Genomic DNA, 18,517 nt, shown 5'->3' on the forward strand with positions numbered 1-18,517 from the left:
TGAGTTCCAGCTATTGTCCAAGTTGAAGATATAATTTTGAGTAAATATTTTTGATATTAATGGGAAATCACCGGGAAGGTTAATACAGTTGTATCTATTTTGCTATTACTATGAGGACTTGGTGAATCTCATCTCAATTGCCTCAGATCTGTAACTATCCCATTATCTACCAGTATTAGGGTTTAGATAAACTTTCATAGACAGATGTCTTAAACAGGATTGAAGTGATGCTGCACAGTTGTGGTAAATATATTTTTCTCCTGGCTGAGAGTACCCATAGAAGCATCATCAGAATGATCCACAAGCTGAGTGTCCCTTTAAATCCCATTCCAGCTTCTTGATTCTCTGGCTGCATTCCTGGCCAGTAATATCTTCCTTTAGTATACAGTTAATGAAACAAATTATGCTTTCTTCAACTACACTTTTCATCTCTGTCACACTTGCTTTCATTCCCAGCTTTGATTTCTTCCTGGAGTTAGTAGTCTTGACTAAATTTAGAAAGTGGCAGAAGATATTTTTCCATTTGCATTAATTAATTTTGAAATTCTAGATGCTTTCTCCTGTATTTTCAAGAGTCTCTTTCCTTTGATTAGCAGTGCAACCGTGACAGATTCCTGTGAACTCCCCAGCCAGGCCTGAGGTAGCATGGGTTTTGCACTCAGAAATGTTAGGATCCAAAATGCGATGGCACTTTTCTCAAGGTTTGTTGAGGTGTCAAATTGAGTGGGTCACATTGCCGTCATTTGATAAAAGTGACCTTATAGTTGTGTAGCTCCTGAAAAAGGAGGGATATGTGCCACATATCCAATATTGACTGTTAATGGCAGAGTAAGCCAGAGTGCCTGCTTCACATCAGGTGTCTAAAGCCCCATTATTCACTCCTTTAAACCTGTTCCTAGTGTTAGTAAATTTAGTCCTCATTTAACTGGCCAGTCCTTTACCAGTCCTATTGTCTCATCTTAAAAATGGGGAATAGCTGTTTTCAGGTTGAGTTGGTAAAATCATGCTATAGAGCAAAGCATGTTTCTAAAGTACATCTTTACACCAGTTGGGGGTGTAGAGATGCATTCCTTCATACGGACAGATTGTGCCTCAGGAAATACATCTGGAAGATTTTGCATCCATATTTCACTAATTGCAACAGAACCCATGCAATACAGTACAAAACATATTATCTCTATTTATTAGCTGGCGTGAAAGACTAGAGTTGCTTGTCTTTCAGAAAGAAACAGCTGGATAGGAAGGATTGCTAAGAATAAGGTCTTTCTATGTAGGAAGTGTAGGACTATGGCATGTTCCCACTTGTCCCCCTTGTAGCAAGGGGTCTACAAAGTACTGCCGAATAGAAACTTCTTGAATATGGTTTCAGCACAGTGGCCACATGTCCTAGCTTGTAGATTCAAGAATTTCCTTAATACCCCTCTGATACTGTGCTCTTAAAAAGGAAGAAAAAAAGCCCACGGAGAAAATCTTCACTTGCTTGGCAGTAACCTGATTCCAGCATGGAAACTGGCATTCCCCACTTTTCATCCATTCCTGTTCTTTTTGTCTGTGTGCCTGTGTATCATTGCAACCCAAATGTACCACTGTATTTGTGATAATGTTTTGAAAATGTCAAGAAATTTCATTTTCTTTAATAGAAATGAATGACGCACCATACTCAAAAGTGAAGTATTTTCTGTGTGATTATGCATGATGCAATAGATCTCTCCACATACTCATGTTTTTTTGTATGTGTTTTTTAGTTCTCATTCATAAATGTCTGGCTTTCCAAACTATGCCTCTGGCAGATCTTAGGATAAATATCAATTTATTCACCACTTTCTTTTTTTAATACTAACATACTTGGCACAGATATTTTTCCTGTCTTTTTTTTTTTTTTTTTTTTCTCCCCAGTCAACATTTCTGTTTGATTTATGGTCTCTGAAGAACTTTTTGTAACTCACTGTTGTAATTTTATTAGTCACATAGTTGGCACAATTCAGCACAGCCATTCAGCTTACCTTGAGGGAAGCCATACTACTGAAATTTGAAAAACAGTTGTAATACTTTGCAACACAGAGTTATAATTTAATTGTTAATTGGTCAAAATGAATGCTGGAATGAATGCTTCCAGATTCAGAATAAGTCTACAATGCTTACTAAAAAGGAATCTATGTATCTGGAAGTTATTAAAACAAACTCCTAACAGCATATTTAAATTTAAATCCAGCTAATGAAACAGTAGTTCTCTCCAAAATGTTCCTTCACTTATCCCTTAAGGTATTGGATAATATTTAACATGAGTAGTGTCTACTGTTTTGGTACCAATAAAAATTACATAGCAGAGTGTTTGATTCATGTTGTTTGTCTGATGAAGCATTTAAAAGTATGAAATGGGTTGTCACTGGTAAGACAGAGTGAATAAGTTTGAAGAGGTGTATTCCAATGAAGAATTTTTTCTTGTAGATCAACCAAGTTTGCATAGACTTTTCAACATAAGATAATCAGATTTTATGCATTTTGCACACATTTTTATAATTTCCAAATAAATGCAGCAATTTCAATGCTATTCTGTAACTATTTCAAAAGGGCTGGTTTTCTCCATGTGGTTATTTCTTTTCTTGAGTTCCTTTATGTGGCTGCTTATGGTCTCCTAGAAACTCATCATTGTGTTTTCTTTTTTGGATGCCAGTAGCATCCGTCATTAGAAACAAGTTGTATTCAGTTGCATTTCCAGAACTACACAAGCCAGAAAGCATATTTTTATACATTTACACATCTGTAAAAATGTATCATCACTGCTCTTGAGGCCCTTGGACAATACCATGTACAAGTCAAAGATGTTCCATTGACTTCATTGGGATTAGGACTAAATCTTAATTTACTGAACAGGAAGAAAATAATCACATAGTACCTACCAGGTTCAAGTCCAAAATGCTGCTGGTTTTGAAAAGTATAAATAGAATCAACTTATTTCTGTAATGCCAATGGTACCACTGATGAATTCAAACCATGGCTTACATTATATAACAGGCAGAGATAAATCACCACTATACTTCACAGAGAAGATATTCTCTATCAGAAATGATGTTTTGTTATTTAAGTATAGTTTGAAGTTCTCTAATTAATGTGCAATACTGTTTTGGACAATTACCAAAATCATGTTACATTCTTTCTATATGTTTATGAAATGTCATAACCAGTCAAGTTCTATGTACGTGGGTCTAGAAATAATCAAAAGGATAATCAAACAAAAAGCATCTGACTTCTTAAAAGAATCTATATCTTCTCATGAAGAAAAGCTATTGGTTGTAGTAGGACTCTGAGGAGTCATAGGAGTGAAGTAGCAGAAACACATGTAAAGGGGTTTCTAGGTGATTAAGGCCTTTCAGTGTTAGTTTTATACTTCCTGAGGAAATCAACCTCTCCATGTTTTCTGCACACTAAAATCATAAGTACAAGTATTGTATCAGAAGGCTTCACCAGAGAAAACAGTTAAACCAGTTATTTGGTCACATGGTAGAATATATTTTGGAATATGGAGGTCAGTTTTAATCTCATTTACAATTTCTTCTAAATGTCAATCTCTTTTTGTTGCTGATTATATTTATGGCTTCTATGAATCTTCAGAGTCATTTAGAAGTGTAATTTACTAATCTTCTCAACGATCTAATGGAAGAAACAGATATTGTCTTTGTTTTACAGACAATGATGCTGACTTGTAACAGGAGAGAGGAGAGTTCAGAAGTAGCTCACATGAGGCACATTAGAATATTTCTTCCTAAACAAGGGAAAAAAAGACGCTTGGCCAGATTCTGGCCACAGTTCCACCTTCCTTTGGCTCTCTGGGCCTATAAAGAGAATTGGTAGCAGCCACAAGAGTGCTTTAATTTACAGGACCAAACAGTTTCTGTAGCTTCAAGCATGACAGGAGTGGTAACATAGTTTAAAGCTGCCCGTTCTTCTCAGCTGTGATGAGTAGTACTGGGTGCATGTAATATCTAGACCAATATCTTCATGGCACAGCCAAGATTACAGCTCAAGAGTTCCTGGCTTCCTAGTTCATATTCACAACATTACAGAAGCCAATTCTAACTCCATTTTTTCTTGTAAAAGTTCTGTGGGCCAAATCTCCATTTGATACTAGTTATTACAGATACATAGCTATGGAGCAATTTACAGCAGCTGAGGATCTGACCTTTAAATGAAATGATACCAGTGAAGATTTTGTTCAGGCAGTGTGTACCTTGGAGCTTCCCTGGTTTTGAGAACTCTCCAGCAAACAAGAGGAGGATAGCCGTGCTTGTTTGTGAGTTGTGGCCTCTTTCCTGTATACCTTATTCATGCCAGATAACGGCATCTCTCCACTCTTCTGGTCACCTGAAAAAAAGCATGGATAAAAGAGTATAGGTAAAAAGAGGCATTATTTCCAATTTAAAGATTAAATAAATATATGATTTCACAAAGATCATTTGGTGCTCCCAGAATTCCAAATTATAGTTGATTCTTCTGCACAGTCCAATAAAAGAGTTTTTTCCTGGCACTACTGCTTGCTTCTTTTATTGCTTTTATATTGTGCTTTGAAAGAAATAAGAAATTGTATTTTTACCCCAAATGAATAACTATATTGAATTGTTCATACTACCTTAATTTTCTTAAGCTTTATTCCCAAGTAAAGGTTAAAATGCTTTCCAGTATTGCTAATCTAGTTTGCTACCACTAACATGGGCATGCCTGATATTTTTCCATTTGCAATGTAGTACACACCAGAAGATTTTATCGAATATGACTATGAGTATGGGGATGCAGATTATAAAGAAACTGATTCTGTAACAGAGGGACCCCCACTATTCGAAGAGACAGTAGCGCAAACAGAGGTAACAGAGTCTGATCTGCTTGTTGTGTGGTGTCCAGCTGTCCCCTACCACATGGTTTGTCAATTTGTGTCTTCTGTATATAAGCTTAATGTTTTTCTTTCACTCATTTCTTTACTCTGTAGCTGTAACGCTTGCAGTTAGAGATGGAAGGTCTCATGGCTGACAGCATTCACCTCATGTTTGGTTACCCTTCTTTCATTCATGCTTTCTCAATTTTCTTTTCATTTTATTTATGTTTTCCCATTCCATCTTTCATAACGTTTGCAGAAAAAGAAAGCCATGGTCAAAAAGAAGAAGAGGACAGTGGCCGCTAGCTCAAAGGACAAACCTCAAAAGGCCACAACAAAAAAATCTGAAAAATATGCATCCAAGAAGAAGAAAAGTTATCAAGCAGCAACAAAAGGCAAACTAGGGGTAAAGGTAGCCAAGAAAAAATCAAGATCTTTCCCATGCCAAGACTGGAAGATCTCTGATAATATGAAAAAAAAAACCTAACCCCACTAGATGAATACGTCTGGCTAATATCATAACCTGAATCAAAGTGATACCTCTTGAATTTTTCCTATTTTTTTAATAATCTACTTTTTCTTTAATACTAGGCAAATGTTGTTGATGGATTTCAAGAATATAGCATAGCTGAAAATGACTATGGGCCCCAGACAGAAGCTCCCTCCAGAACTACTGAAGCAAATGAGGTAATGAGGACTTTTGAGAAAATGATAGCCAAAATACTTGCCCAGCAGATTTCAATGATTAAAAAGGCACAAACACATTTTAAGAGGATGAATGTCTGTGTAAATATACATATCTATAATAGCAGTTAATGTGAATTTATGCTTCCTCAACCAATACCAGAACCTCCTATTTTCTTGTGCAGAACTCCCCATTGAATCTCCATGATTCTGGAAATTGTTCAGTGAAATATGCTGTGGGAATGCAGGCATGTTGCATTCAGTGTGGATGTGAGTGGAGCTATGTCTAGTATAAACCAGGTTAAATACTACACATAGTCTTCCCAATCTACTAGGAAGTGGAGTCTCTAATTTTTCCTGTAATTCTTAAGATGCAGCATAAAATGAGCCTAACACAAGATGAAGAATGGCTGCAACCATAGCAGCATGTTGAAGTTGAGTCAGAAGCCATCATTTCCTTGTAATAGTCCTTCAGCTAACAAGACCAAATTATTTGCTTTTCACTGAGGTTCTTTTCAAATGAAATGTATTTTTAACTGTCAAAAAAGGATAACATCATTATTTTTACTTATGTTAGAAACCATGTTTTTAGAAAGCCACAATGACAAACCTAAACATTATTTTAAGGCCACTACACCTGAGCCAGTGTTGATTAATATGTCTGGATATTAATCAATGCTAGTTTTAGAAAAATGATGGCTGATTATAAGAAATATTGTTTCATTTTTCTTTTACATTTTCCTTTCAAAATGAAGATACGTTGCTTAAAAGATGTACAAAACTGCCCCCTTCCTCTCTGCCCACACTCCCCCGCCCCAGACATTTGAAAGAGTCCCCATTTGTTTTTTGTTTTTCCTCCTCTGTATCTCGAAGATGAAGGTGAATTAAGATATTTTTGACTCAATCTACTGTAGGCTATTCTTGTGTTAAGTCTCATGTTTACTTCTCATAAGTTGATCGACAGAGGCATATTGAAATCATTCTGTTTCTTGGGCAATTATGTGCCAATTGTACAATACTGCAGTTGTAATGAGGTAGATCCAAAGTGCTAAATGCTCTCCTTAGTCAGAGCAGTTCTGCATAAAGGAAAAAATTGACTTAGATTTGGTTCAGATCTGCATTTACTCTAGCTGTAAGGCAAATTCATAGCCCTGTAGCTAGCGGAATTAGGCAACTGTTAAATCAGAACCTGGCCTTCTGTTTTAATTGCAATATATTTCAATATTATTATTAGATCAAGATATTTTTTGAATACTCTGAATGTTGATTAGCTTCTTAATATATTCTTAAGATCATACTACTTCATCTTACCATCTAGAATATTGATCTCATATTAGCAATATCTGAACTTTGATTTCTTTCAAAACTATCCTTTCAAGAGACCTGTGTAACAGAATAAAGCAATCCTCTTTTTTTTTTTTTCCCCCACAAATGGTTTCGTACATCTCAAATATAGCATTCTTTTAAACTGCTTTGGCGCTTTTAAGTTAGTTGCTTGGTTTGACAGTTTACATACTTGAAGATGAAAGTTTAGATTTCAGAAATATTAAAATTAATGTGAGTTTTGCAGGTGGAATTTGACTCAGACAAAAAGTATATAAATGTCTGTGACAGACATGAACCATGACTTTTAAAGTGATAAAGTGCAAAATCATTAACAAGAGAAAAGAAGTAGAAACATTTAGCTCAGCATAAGTATTTATCAACATAGAATAATGTAGAAGGCTGGGCTTAACTGAAGTGCTGCTTGCACTTCCTGGACATTGCTATTGGTAAAAGCTCTGAATTTATTCATTGTTAATTGCAGTGCGCATGTCCATTCATCAATGCTTGTAAGTGTGAAACCAAGCAGGGAAATTTAGGTGTATTTGGCACTAAAGTAACATTAAGCAGGCAGCACACGTAGCATACTGGATATATTGAACTCAGTGTTTCTGTAAATTTTTAAAAAGGCGTTCTTTCTTTGTACTACTTAATATAAAGATCTTTTAATTACTCTGAAAGGCTGGACTTCCATTCCTTCAGACTCTAATTAAAAGACAATACGCTGTAGTTCTACTGTTCTTTCTTCTTTTGACAAGTCATCATGGTGGATCAGCATATGCTTAAATTGCTTTACTAACAATAACCCATGTATTCCTCCTATTTCCAAATCTTTGCTACTGATATGAATAGCAAAATCCTGTTGAAGAAGGATTTGCTGAAGAATACATAACTGGAGAGGATTATGATAAAAAAACTGAGGAAACTGAATATGGAAGCAGAGGAGTAGACCTCAGTGAATCTGATCTGCTGGTAGATGGAGATTTAGGCGAATATGACTTTTATGAATATAAAGAATATGAAGAGAAACCAACTGATTCCACTAATGAGGAGTTTGGTCCAGGTGTTCCTGCAGAGACCGATATCACAGAAACCAGCGTAAGTTGATTGGAGGCATAATGCAGAATAATTTAATTTAGTGGATCTTTTATAGTTATACAGACTCAGAACTGTACAGACCCTGATCCAGAGCTCCTTGTCCATATTAGATATATTCTCTACTTTCTATAGGCTTTGGATCAGGCCTATTCTCTTGTTTTAGTAATCCTGAACTTTTTATTTGTCTTAAATGCAAGGCTTTTGTCTCTTTTGCTGAAGGGAGGGTTGAAGATGGGAGGGAGATGAAAGAAGAGGTGGAATTAAAAAAAAAAGTTATAAAATGAACAGTTTTTAAAATCTTGCGAAATGAGAGCTAAAGCTGGAAAGAAATTAAGTTCTAATGCAAGTAGTGTAATTAATATTTTCATATGGTTACCTTAAGAAGTTGAAATGCATCTGAGTGTCTAGAATCCTATGGCTTCTGCTACTTTCCAAGGAGAAAATTCATAAGTGGGAAGGTGAAGGTCTGAACCCTTTCATGAAAATAAGCTTAGTCAATGGTGACAGGTTTATGATTTGCAGGAGTGATTTAACAGCTCAGGATATATAAAGAAAGATAGGATGACATGGTGGATCCTGTGAATCATGCTCTTTTTTGTGTGTTTTATAGCTCTCTCTTTCCCTCTGACTTAACAGCAAGGCTTTAGTTTTCCTTTAGTTCTGCCAAGATCCTTGTTTATCAGTTTATTAGTCTGTGGAAGCTGCAAAGACAATTAATATGGGTAAGACTGGAAGCAAAATTAATTCTCATTTGGATTTTTAATTGGGAAGGCCTTGAGTATAGTAGGAAAGGAGAATTTTGTTTGCAGTATTTGCTCAGTCTTACCTTTATTTTCTCCTCACAAACTCAAAACTTCAGTTTACAAAGGATACAAGAAATAACAGCAAATGCTGTGAGGTTGCTTTTCTCTGCCAACTTTGAAACCCATACTTCTGTATTTCTTTTATCATTCCTTTCTAAAGCCTGTTAGGGTCATTGTATTTTTTAATGATCCTTATCTATGCAATGTGATTCAAGCTTACTTTTTTCCTTCTAGCCCAGATGGGGACACTATGGCAGAATGACACAGAAAAGGTCAGATTATCTGCAAAGCAAAGAGCCCATAAGGCACCGTTTGTGCCTGCATTAAGCAAATGACAGTGCAGACTTGATCCTCTGGTGTAAATTTCAACTTAAAATGCCTTGCTACAAAACTGAAGGAGTCAGAGAGCTTGAATGAAAACCCAGGCTCTGACCTGTGCCAATTTTATTACAACTCCCATCTGCTGCACCAGAGATATCATATCATTTTCCTTTGACATATGAATGTATTTAGAACACCTGTGATAAAAATGGAAAGACGAAAAGTACTTGATACCTGGAAACTTTCAAAAAAGGGGCAGTATTTCCAAAGATTGAGACGATGTCATTTTTTACAACTAATTTTCATTAATATAAGAAAACATAATTATCTATAGCACTTGCTACTTGATTTTTGTGAACTAATGCATTGTTACTAGTGAGATCTGTGCCTTTATAAATCAACACAAAATGCACAAGCCATGAATCTATATCTCTGTTTTTCTTTTCCAAAATATTTCATATTGAAATACCGTGACATTATCCCCAACCTTTTCAAATCCTCAGCTATTTTAGTGTAAATGTGGAATCATTCTATTGAAAGAAAAAAAAAAAAAAGCACCATAAAGAGTCATTGTTAATTGTCAAGAATGTGTTCATTCAAATATGAAAGAACTTTGTGAGTTGCACACAGAAGTTTTAGATTCTAAGTCCAAATTTCTAATGGGATGCAAACTATTGTATCTCATTGGATAACTACAAATTGACAATATCCAATAATTTGAAAAGTATGCATGCAGTTTTTGCATTTTTCATTTCTCATGTATTAAATATCTTTCTTTGATATGATTTGTGCCTGTGATGTATTTTTCATAGCACAGATCAATTCCAGCTTTAGCTTTCAGTTACAGGTTGCTACAGTTCTTTATTGTACTAGGTCCTTAGACCTTCTACTTATTTTCATTTTTGGGGCTGTTTTACTGGCCAGGTGACTGGACATGGGGCTTACGGAGAAAAAGGCCAAAAGGGGGAACCAGCTGTGATTGAACCTGTAAGTACAGATGTGGGTGAGGGTTTTTTTAGCACTATATAACATGTGTACACTGTTGATACATCATTGTCAAGCCATGCTGTTCATGACAGGATGCCAGTAACCTTATCCGTGAGATCTGAAACTATCACCTGCAGTGTGGATGGTATAAAAGCAATAAGAGACAGTAGCCAGTTCAGCTTTCCCTTTTGATTACACAAAGGACTAACCACATGTTCCTTAAATGTGTGCAGAGGAGAACAGAGCATGGATCTGCTCTGCCGGCCATTTAGTAGCTTCAGCTTGGACAGACCTGCAGAGATGGCTTCCAGCTTAGGCACAGGTAACACGGTAACTACAGGTTTCAGCAAGAGCAAGGAAGTCCCTCTGAGAGGTTAAATAAATGCTTGTATGTTCAACCTGTGCTGGTGCAATCAAACTACTTAAAGTTTAATTAAATGCTTTTTTTACAAATTGGTCATAAGCACAGTAATGGATCAGTAGCTTACAGAATTTTAAACAGTAGTTTACAACAGCTAGCTTCAGCTTTTTGTTCTGGTCCTCCTTCCTATGAAAAACCAAGTACAAATGAGGATCAGATATTCATAGGTCTTACCATGACCTGGATTTTGAACTAGCGTCTGCACTCAAAAAAAGGAACTAAGATGTTCCATAAGGCCCACAACTTAGAAATAGCCAGAGTTATTAACAGCAAAATTTTTAACAACATCCTCCTGCCTAGGAATCTTTATCACTTTTAAAGCCATACAACAATTCAGATTCCAATTCTACTAATAGTGGAGGGAAGATCCCCAGAAAAGTTTATCAAAACACTAAGAAATGTTTAGTAGTTTAGAACTTTAGTAGTTCAGCTAAAAAGATGTTTTATATTTTTCTCCAAGACACGACAAACTTAGTATCTTGTTTCATCCCCCCTAGGGTATGCTCATTGAGGGACCACCGGGACCAAGAGGACCTGCTGTAAGTAGATTAATCACAATTTCCTTTTATTTCGTTTGATTTATCCACTGTGCTTTGGTATTCATGAGTAAACACAGTTAATATTGCTCTTATCATAATTCCCAAATGGTATATTAGACTTAGCATTTGTCGAAGGGAGTAAAATAAGGTCATTTCAAGCATTTTAAGTGATAGCATGCTGCAAGATGAGTGCACATGATAATCAGACTTCTGAACGTTGACTATAAATCTTTGTAAGAAAGCAAAAAAGTATGCTGCCTTATACCAAATATGTGTTCAACATAACTTTCCCGAGAAAAAATAGTTCAAAAAAAAATGCTGCAAACATTCATCATCATAATGTCATTCATTTTCTATAGGGTCTTACAGGTCCCCCAGGTCTACAAGGTCCTGTTGGTCCTCCAGGTGACCCTGGTGAAAGGGTAAGTCAATAGATTATCCTGGGTATTTGTGGTATGTCTTGCACTAATTGCTACAAGGGTAAGTGGGTTAGATCCTGATCTGGAATATATATATACATGGGTTAAGAAACTTCAGTGGAACTGAGGCTGATTTACTCATCTGAGCAAATCAGCTGAGAATCTGGACAAAGATTTCCTTAGTGGTAGAAATATATACTGTAAATACAGGAAAAAAATTATGTTCCTGTTTGTCTATATTTCTCTGTTTTGTTTTGAAGTATTTTGAAATATAATAAAGCAATAGGTACAAACATTTCCTATGGATCTGAAAGAGTTTTAAAAAAAATCAGTATGACCTCAACTATAACATGTAGAGATACAGAGAAAAACAAGCTCTGCAGAATCGAAATACACATGGAAATATTGAAAGTGATGGATAATATTTAGATGATCTAGGCAGAGTTTATTGCCATATTAAATAACATACTGCATGAGAATCTGATCCAGTCATGAATGTGATTTAAGATCTTATTTTAGTCTTATGTGTTCTCACAAGCCTTTTCTTACTGCTCCAACTAACACATTTTTAAAAGAGCCTAAATGTATTTATTTGAGGGAAATATGCTACCAAAAAAACTTTCCTGAGTTTTATGAGTGATATTTTAATGATGAGTCTAGCATATTCATTCTGTATTTGTGTATACAAGATGTTGAGAAGATGCTCTTACTTCACTGAACAATGAGATAAAGTTAAAATCCCAACAATGCTTCACCTTGAGAGTAAGTCAGCATCCACACTCTTATGTCTTTCCTGTGAATTAGCTAAATAACATATTTTGGAATTTAAACTTATAGGAATTTTAACACATGATAATGGAATAACTACTGATAGTACTCCTTTTTTAAAATAACTGCTTCATCATAAGGAAATTCTTGACTAAACACATCATGTGCCTGTCATGGAACAGACTTCATGTTTAATATAAAAAAAGGACACATCACACAAATAAATAATTCTAGAAATGCGTTACCAAAGCTCATGAGAACAATACAGATTTCTGCAACCAGATTCTGCTGTCAGATTCTATCCTAATGAAATAACATGTCTTAACTTTAAATTTTAAACATATGTGGACAGGTTTGGTTTTTTACTTAATCAACAATCAGTGTATATGAACAAAGGCTTTAGCTCTTGCTATAACTATTGTGAGTGCTTTTCATCTTAGGCAGAAAATTTAGAAAAGTAGCATTCTGAGAAAATTACCACTCAAGAAAAGCACATTGCTTAGTTTTAAATAGCCCGCATTAATACGTAGAATAATTGAGAATGTTGTTAAGCACAGAACTACAGAACAATTAGTTGAGAAATCCACCACTTTTTGCAGTTGCCTATGATGCTTCAGTTTTTGTACTAAATTATTGTATCATTCTAATCTTAATAATGGGTATAAGACAATTGAGAAATGAATGAACATACCCTTCTGGAGAGGATCATAAGTGGTCTCACTTTTACTTACTGTAGGGATGAATTTCACTCATATAAAAAGGCACAATTGAAGAAGAAATTGAAAAACTATTCCAGTCTTCAGTTTCATCTTCAGTAATCTAATCTTCATCTTCTGAGCTAATCTTTCAGTTCTAATCTTCACAAAGATTCATAATCATGTAGCATAACATCACTGCAGGCAAGAGCAAAAGTTCTTTGGGTGCCTTGCTAGTGTATTCAATTATTTTTCTATTTTGGAAACCCAACTCAAAATCGACTGGATATATAATGATTCTTTCTAACAATTACAACATTTTATTCAGTATTTTACATCTGAATTAGTAATAAATCTCAATTTAAGATTTATATGTAATGTATTATTAGTAGGGAACTATTTTTTGATACTTCAGGCTTTTTTTGAAAAAAAAGAGCTCAAACAGACTCAGTAACAAACTACTGCACTTAATTCTTGAAGAGGGGAAAAAAACCACCAAATTTTTTTCGGATCAGCTTTCCCATTGTTTTATTCAACTGCTGAGCAGCAGAAAGGACCAGTTAGGACGTTTGATGTTTCTTGGTCTGTCATTGCAACCCTGCAGAGAGCATTCTGGTGAATGAGTACTTTGTCTGGCAGACATGCAGCAGGCAAATCAGCACTCCTAGTGCAGGACCTTCCTGCCCTTGACATCTTCAGCTAGCAAAAATGCAGCATGCAAATTGCTGGGATGAAAGGTGCAATTAGAAGTCTAACTGTTGTCACAACAGCAATGTTTATCTATGTGTCATGTTGGATCAGTGATGATGAGCGTCATGTACACACATTGGTACAAGTCTTCAGCTCCAGCTGGCACAATAGGTTTAGCTCTTTTTAAACTTTCAGGGAGAATTAGATTTCATTAAAAATGTATTTCGACTTATAGCTGCAGAACTTACGTAGCCTTTGAAAAGGAAGCCTACTCAAAGCCTGGAAAGAGAATCAGCATTGTTAGTTCTCTATGTCAAATGAAGCAAAGACTTGAACACAATACAAATCTCAGCTCTCGCCCAACCTCTGAAATCATGAGCAGATCCTCCATAATTAGGTACTCCATATTCCATTTTTAAATATAATTTGTATTTGTATACCTTTCTTTCCTATTGCTGAATGTTTTCCCCAAACTCAGTTCTTTGATTACCTCACTAACGATGAATAACATTCCCAAATCCTTGGCAAAGAGAATGTTAAACCTCCAAGTGTGTCATTATGAATACAAGTGTGTGTATGAGTGATTCAAAAAGTTTGTCTTATGTAACTATCTTTTTGTTCTCATCTCATTTTCTCTCATCCATTTTTTCTTTAGGGTCCACCTGGTCGCCCTGGTCTCCCTGGTGCTGATGGTTTAGCAGGTCCCCCAGGTACCATGTTGATGTTGCCGGTAAGTTGTATTATGGTTACTGGGTAACCAGCCTCCAAAAAGAGGAAGTGTGTTTCAAGAAATGTATCAGTGTTTTCTTTTTTCATCTGATTTTGTCTTTGGAGTGAGAAATGATGCAGTTTCTTCTATGGTATAAGCATTTGAAGATCATATGGTACCTTTTTTCCTCAAAAAAAACATATGCTTTAGCTCCTGCATGACTGCCAGATTGGAACCTATGTGACTGTATTACACCCACTGAAATCCTCCTTATATTTTCAACAGTAACTATTATTTGCTACTATATGTCCTAAACAAGGAGCTTGCTGTTGCACAAAGGACCTGTACTCCCAGCAGGCCTGTGTGCTTTCAAGTCTCTTTGACATGGAGAATTTTAAGTATTCCATGCTTAAAATTTGACTTCAATGTCCTCTTTGAAGAGTCAGTGCATCCTTTGAATAGAAATATATTCACATAGCCAGCTCTGCTCCCACTGGAGTCAAAGCAAAACACCATCTGTTTTAGCAGGTGGAGGAACAAGCCCAAAACTGTTAATGTAGCTTGCAGCTTTGTGGTCTGAAGAGTACTGTGTGCGTGGAATTCATTATTCCTAAGTGTATGCGTGTATGTGAAAGATCTGATGAGTACTACCATCCCAGAGAATTGATAAAGCAACTGTAAGTGAAGGGGCAGTAAAGCAAAGTAAGTTAGAAGTCTCAGAGCTGTAGTTGCTGCAGTTCTGATACAAGAGGCAGAACTCCATCAGTATCAATGGGGGAAGGACGATTTGTTGAAGTTTCTTTTCTATTTATGAAACAATCAATGGAACTTTATTAAAATAAGCTGATGTTTTTTGACCTTATGCTTGCATGAAGTTTCGTTATCACAGCTGGCTTCTAACAGCAGTATTTGTTTACCAAAAATTAGTTGATAGAGATATGCCGCTATTCCTCTGGGATATTATTCTCAAATTATTCTTCTGTCTGTAATTACTGTGCCAGCAGAGGAAAATTTGTCTTTTATCAGTTTGCTCCATTAAAAGTAGTAAGTGTGGACTAATACCTAACCTATCAGTCACTAATACTTAGCCTATCTCACCACAAGTAATTTAGCAAGTAAAACAAGAAATTTCTCAGGAAGGAAGAAATTGGTTTGACGTCTCTCGAGTTCCAGCCTAGTAGTTTAACCATCATCCAGACTTCTTTTCCACATTTATAAACTCCACTGAGAAGCCACTGTCCTTTTATAACAGAGGATGTGCTCACTTTATACCATCCTGGTATAAAGGAATAAGCAGGTGGAATTGAATCTAGCAGTGGCAGATAAGTCTTGTCACAGAGGTACATTCAAAACACCGAGTAACATGTGGCAGAGACCTTTTGTGGGATGTGTGGCTCTTCATTATCGTGTGTGGAGCTTGATTTCATCAAGATGGCTTCACCTTTTCAATGGACGCAAGACAATTCATGTAGGCATTTTTGCTTGGAACAATGTTTTGAAAATGTGGTTGATTCCACATAATGCGTATCCCTACAAACCACCCGGCCTCTTTTCAAATGATAGAAGGCTTGCTAGTTCTCATTTTAGAAAAAGTCAGATGCTCATTTGTGGGGGCTTAAAGCCATAGGTTTTCCACCACTTCCCCCCAGCAAAATCCTTCCATTCTGATAACAATAGGACTGCAGGAGAAAGACCTCAGTTCCCATGCCAACTCTGGGTGTAGGAAAACTGGACAAACTGTTCTGGGCAGTGAAAGATTCATGGCCCGGATATCCCGTGTGCCTATGCTATACCTTTGGAAAGCCATGCTTCTTCTTGCAGCATAGAGTCTCTGCAACATTGCAAAGCTTCTGCTAGCATTTTCATGAGCAATGGCAATCCAAGAGTGCAGGAATGAGTATTTAAAATTTATTCCGTAACTGATTTTGAAACTGTCAGAAATGACACAAAACTGTTCCAGTTTAGGTACCAAACATTTTTCAAATTGAAGTCTGCCTTAAATTGAATTGCATTTTTCTGTGGGTAGCTACCAATGTACTGATAATTAATCAATTTTGATACCTATCTTTAATGAGGTTTTGCAGACAATTAGATTCTTTTTTGGCCTCTTTTGAAGGAAGCAATGAAGCAAACAAAATTAAGATCAAAATCCTACAAAAACAGTAAAGTATTTGTTAATAAGGGATTAGCTTTGTGCTTCAGTTCTAAACTATTACCAGTGACTTAATATTCATGCTGGATCCAGTGGCCTCAGTGCAGCAGTCTTCTGAAGTTAGTGGGATGAACTAAAGACTGGTTTTAATTTGATACATTCTGATTCCTTTTCTTGTTTTTATACTTGCAGTTCCGCTTTGGTGGAGATGGTGAGAAGGGCCCAACAATCTCAGCTCAGGAAGCTCAAGCACAAGCTATTCTTCAACAAGCTAGGGTGAGCACAAGGAGCCTACAAACAAAACTGCCACAAGGGTACAGCTCCAAAAAAATTCCATTTATATCATGCAGGTTGTGAAGTAAAGAGCTCGAAGCATCATCTCATTACAGTAGTCATCCTTATTGACAACTGGCTCAATGATGGGAGCTATTTGATAATGCATTATGAAATTGTATTTATATGGAATTTGTATGCTGGCTGGCAGCTTTTTCATGAAAACTGGTGTTTTGTTCTGTTTGTTTTCTCAGATTGCTATGAGAGGTCCACCTGGTCCCATGGGACTCACTGGAAGACCAGGTCCTGTGGTATGTAAACAGAACAGGGGCACAGGTTTAAGAACACAGTAATGCAAGTCCATGGATCTCATTCTGGCCTTGCCTACACCTCTGTATTTGTACTTACTTTATTTGAAAAGAAACTGTTATAATTAAAGCCATGGTTTATATTCGTATTCAAGATCTACAATGCATCCTGAATACTGAATCAGTTTTTATGGTAAATTTTGGGGTGTTTCGATAAAGCACATTGGTAGACTTACAAAACCAGTGAATAGTTTTACATAAGTAATTACACATGCCTCTATAGTCAGTCATCCCTGTAATAATGTTTATAAAATTTCTTGTGGTAAATACGAAACTCCACAGAAGGAGATACTGAAGTGAGAGTGTTCAGAATGACCTTGGCTCACTATTTAAGCTGAATCTGCAAAGTTAAGAGTCATTCCTATAAACAATTAAGAGCCATACAGAGTTGTACTTTTTTCACTTCAGTCATGAATTTGGCTTGACGGTTAATACCAAATGATCTTGAAAATGGCCCTGTGGATGTTAAAAAAGCTTAATATTTGTACAAAATCTATACATGGAACACAACAGTTTTTCTGATGACATGGAAAACAATTTTTTGATCGCAAATGGGTTTGCCTCTGTAATCCCTACAAACAGTTTAAAAGGACACTACTCACAATGAAAGAATAAAACCAGGTAGGAACCTCAGCAAGCCAAAACCACCTGATGAATCTTGCAATTGCAATTTCCTCTTTCAGGGAAAGGATACTTTTCAGACTCAATAGTCCACTACATTGGGTAATTTAGCATTTGCCAGATTTCAATAAGCTATTATAAAGCATCTGTACCATGATATAAAATAACAAATGCTGCAGCCAAGATCATAAGCTTTGTCGAAGGCCAGTCTTTTCTAACTTTCTCCCAGGTGATTGTATTTATCCTGTAATGCAGAGTCAAATTCTCTTTTACAGTAAGTACAGCATCCTTATTTGAAAGATCCACTTCATTTAGAAGCTGTTATTTTTGTCTGCTGTGATGGCACAGCTAGGTCAGCAAGTATTTGGCCTCTTAAATTTTGATCTATCTCTGCTGTAATTTTTATTTATATTGTCATTATGGTGATGGACACAGTGTTAGCATTTTTCATTAGATCAGATAAACACCTAGTTGTAATACACAGACAAGAATACAATTGTGCTATTGAGAAATGAGAACAAGTGACTGGGTAGCCAAGAGAACACGATGAAGCAAGTTCCTATCAGTTTTTTGTGTGAAGAAAAAGTGACTACAGAGATATGCCAGTCACAACTATTGCAGCACACATAGAAGCAACAGAAGTTGCTGGAGGCCACCTGATTTTCTCCTTGCCTCAGAAAGCAGTAAATTTTTGTGCCCAAGTAGTTTCCTTCCACTCATCCCAGTTGTGGAGATTGCATCATAACTTAGAAGTGATGAGGCTGTAGTATGATACGGTT

The 18,517-nt window shown here is 36.2% G+C and overlaps 1 protein-coding gene across 1 annotated transcript in view; it reads left to right on the forward strand.

Moving 5' to 3' along the window:
* The window catches only part of COL11A1 (collagen type XI alpha 1 chain), a 150,469-nt gene that overhangs the window by 43,184 nt on the left and 88,768 nt on the right, over positions 1 to 18,517 (forward strand). Inside the window, exons 6-14 of the mRNA XM_065655392.1 lie at positions 4,743 to 4,859; positions 5,459 to 5,554; positions 7,727 to 7,972; positions 10,021 to 10,083; positions 11,002 to 11,043; positions 11,403 to 11,465; positions 14,271 to 14,345; positions 16,669 to 16,752; positions 17,004 to 17,060. Coding sequence (XP_065511464.1) covers positions 4,743 to 4,859; positions 5,459 to 5,554; positions 7,727 to 7,972; positions 10,021 to 10,083; positions 11,002 to 11,043; positions 11,403 to 11,465; positions 14,271 to 14,345; positions 16,669 to 16,752; positions 17,004 to 17,060 — 843 coding nt within the window. The remainder of the gene's footprint in view (positions 1 to 4,742; positions 4,860 to 5,458; positions 5,555 to 7,726; positions 7,973 to 10,020; positions 10,084 to 11,001; positions 11,044 to 11,402; positions 11,466 to 14,270; positions 14,346 to 16,668; positions 16,753 to 17,003; positions 17,061 to 18,517) is intronic.

The sequence above is a fragment of the Caloenas nicobarica genome, chromosome Z (genome assembly GCF_036013445.1).
Source record: "Caloenas nicobarica isolate bCalNic1 chromosome Z, bCalNic1.hap1, whole genome shotgun sequence".
NCBI classification, from domain to species: Eukaryota; Metazoa; Chordata; class Aves; order Columbiformes; family Columbidae; genus Caloenas; species Caloenas nicobarica.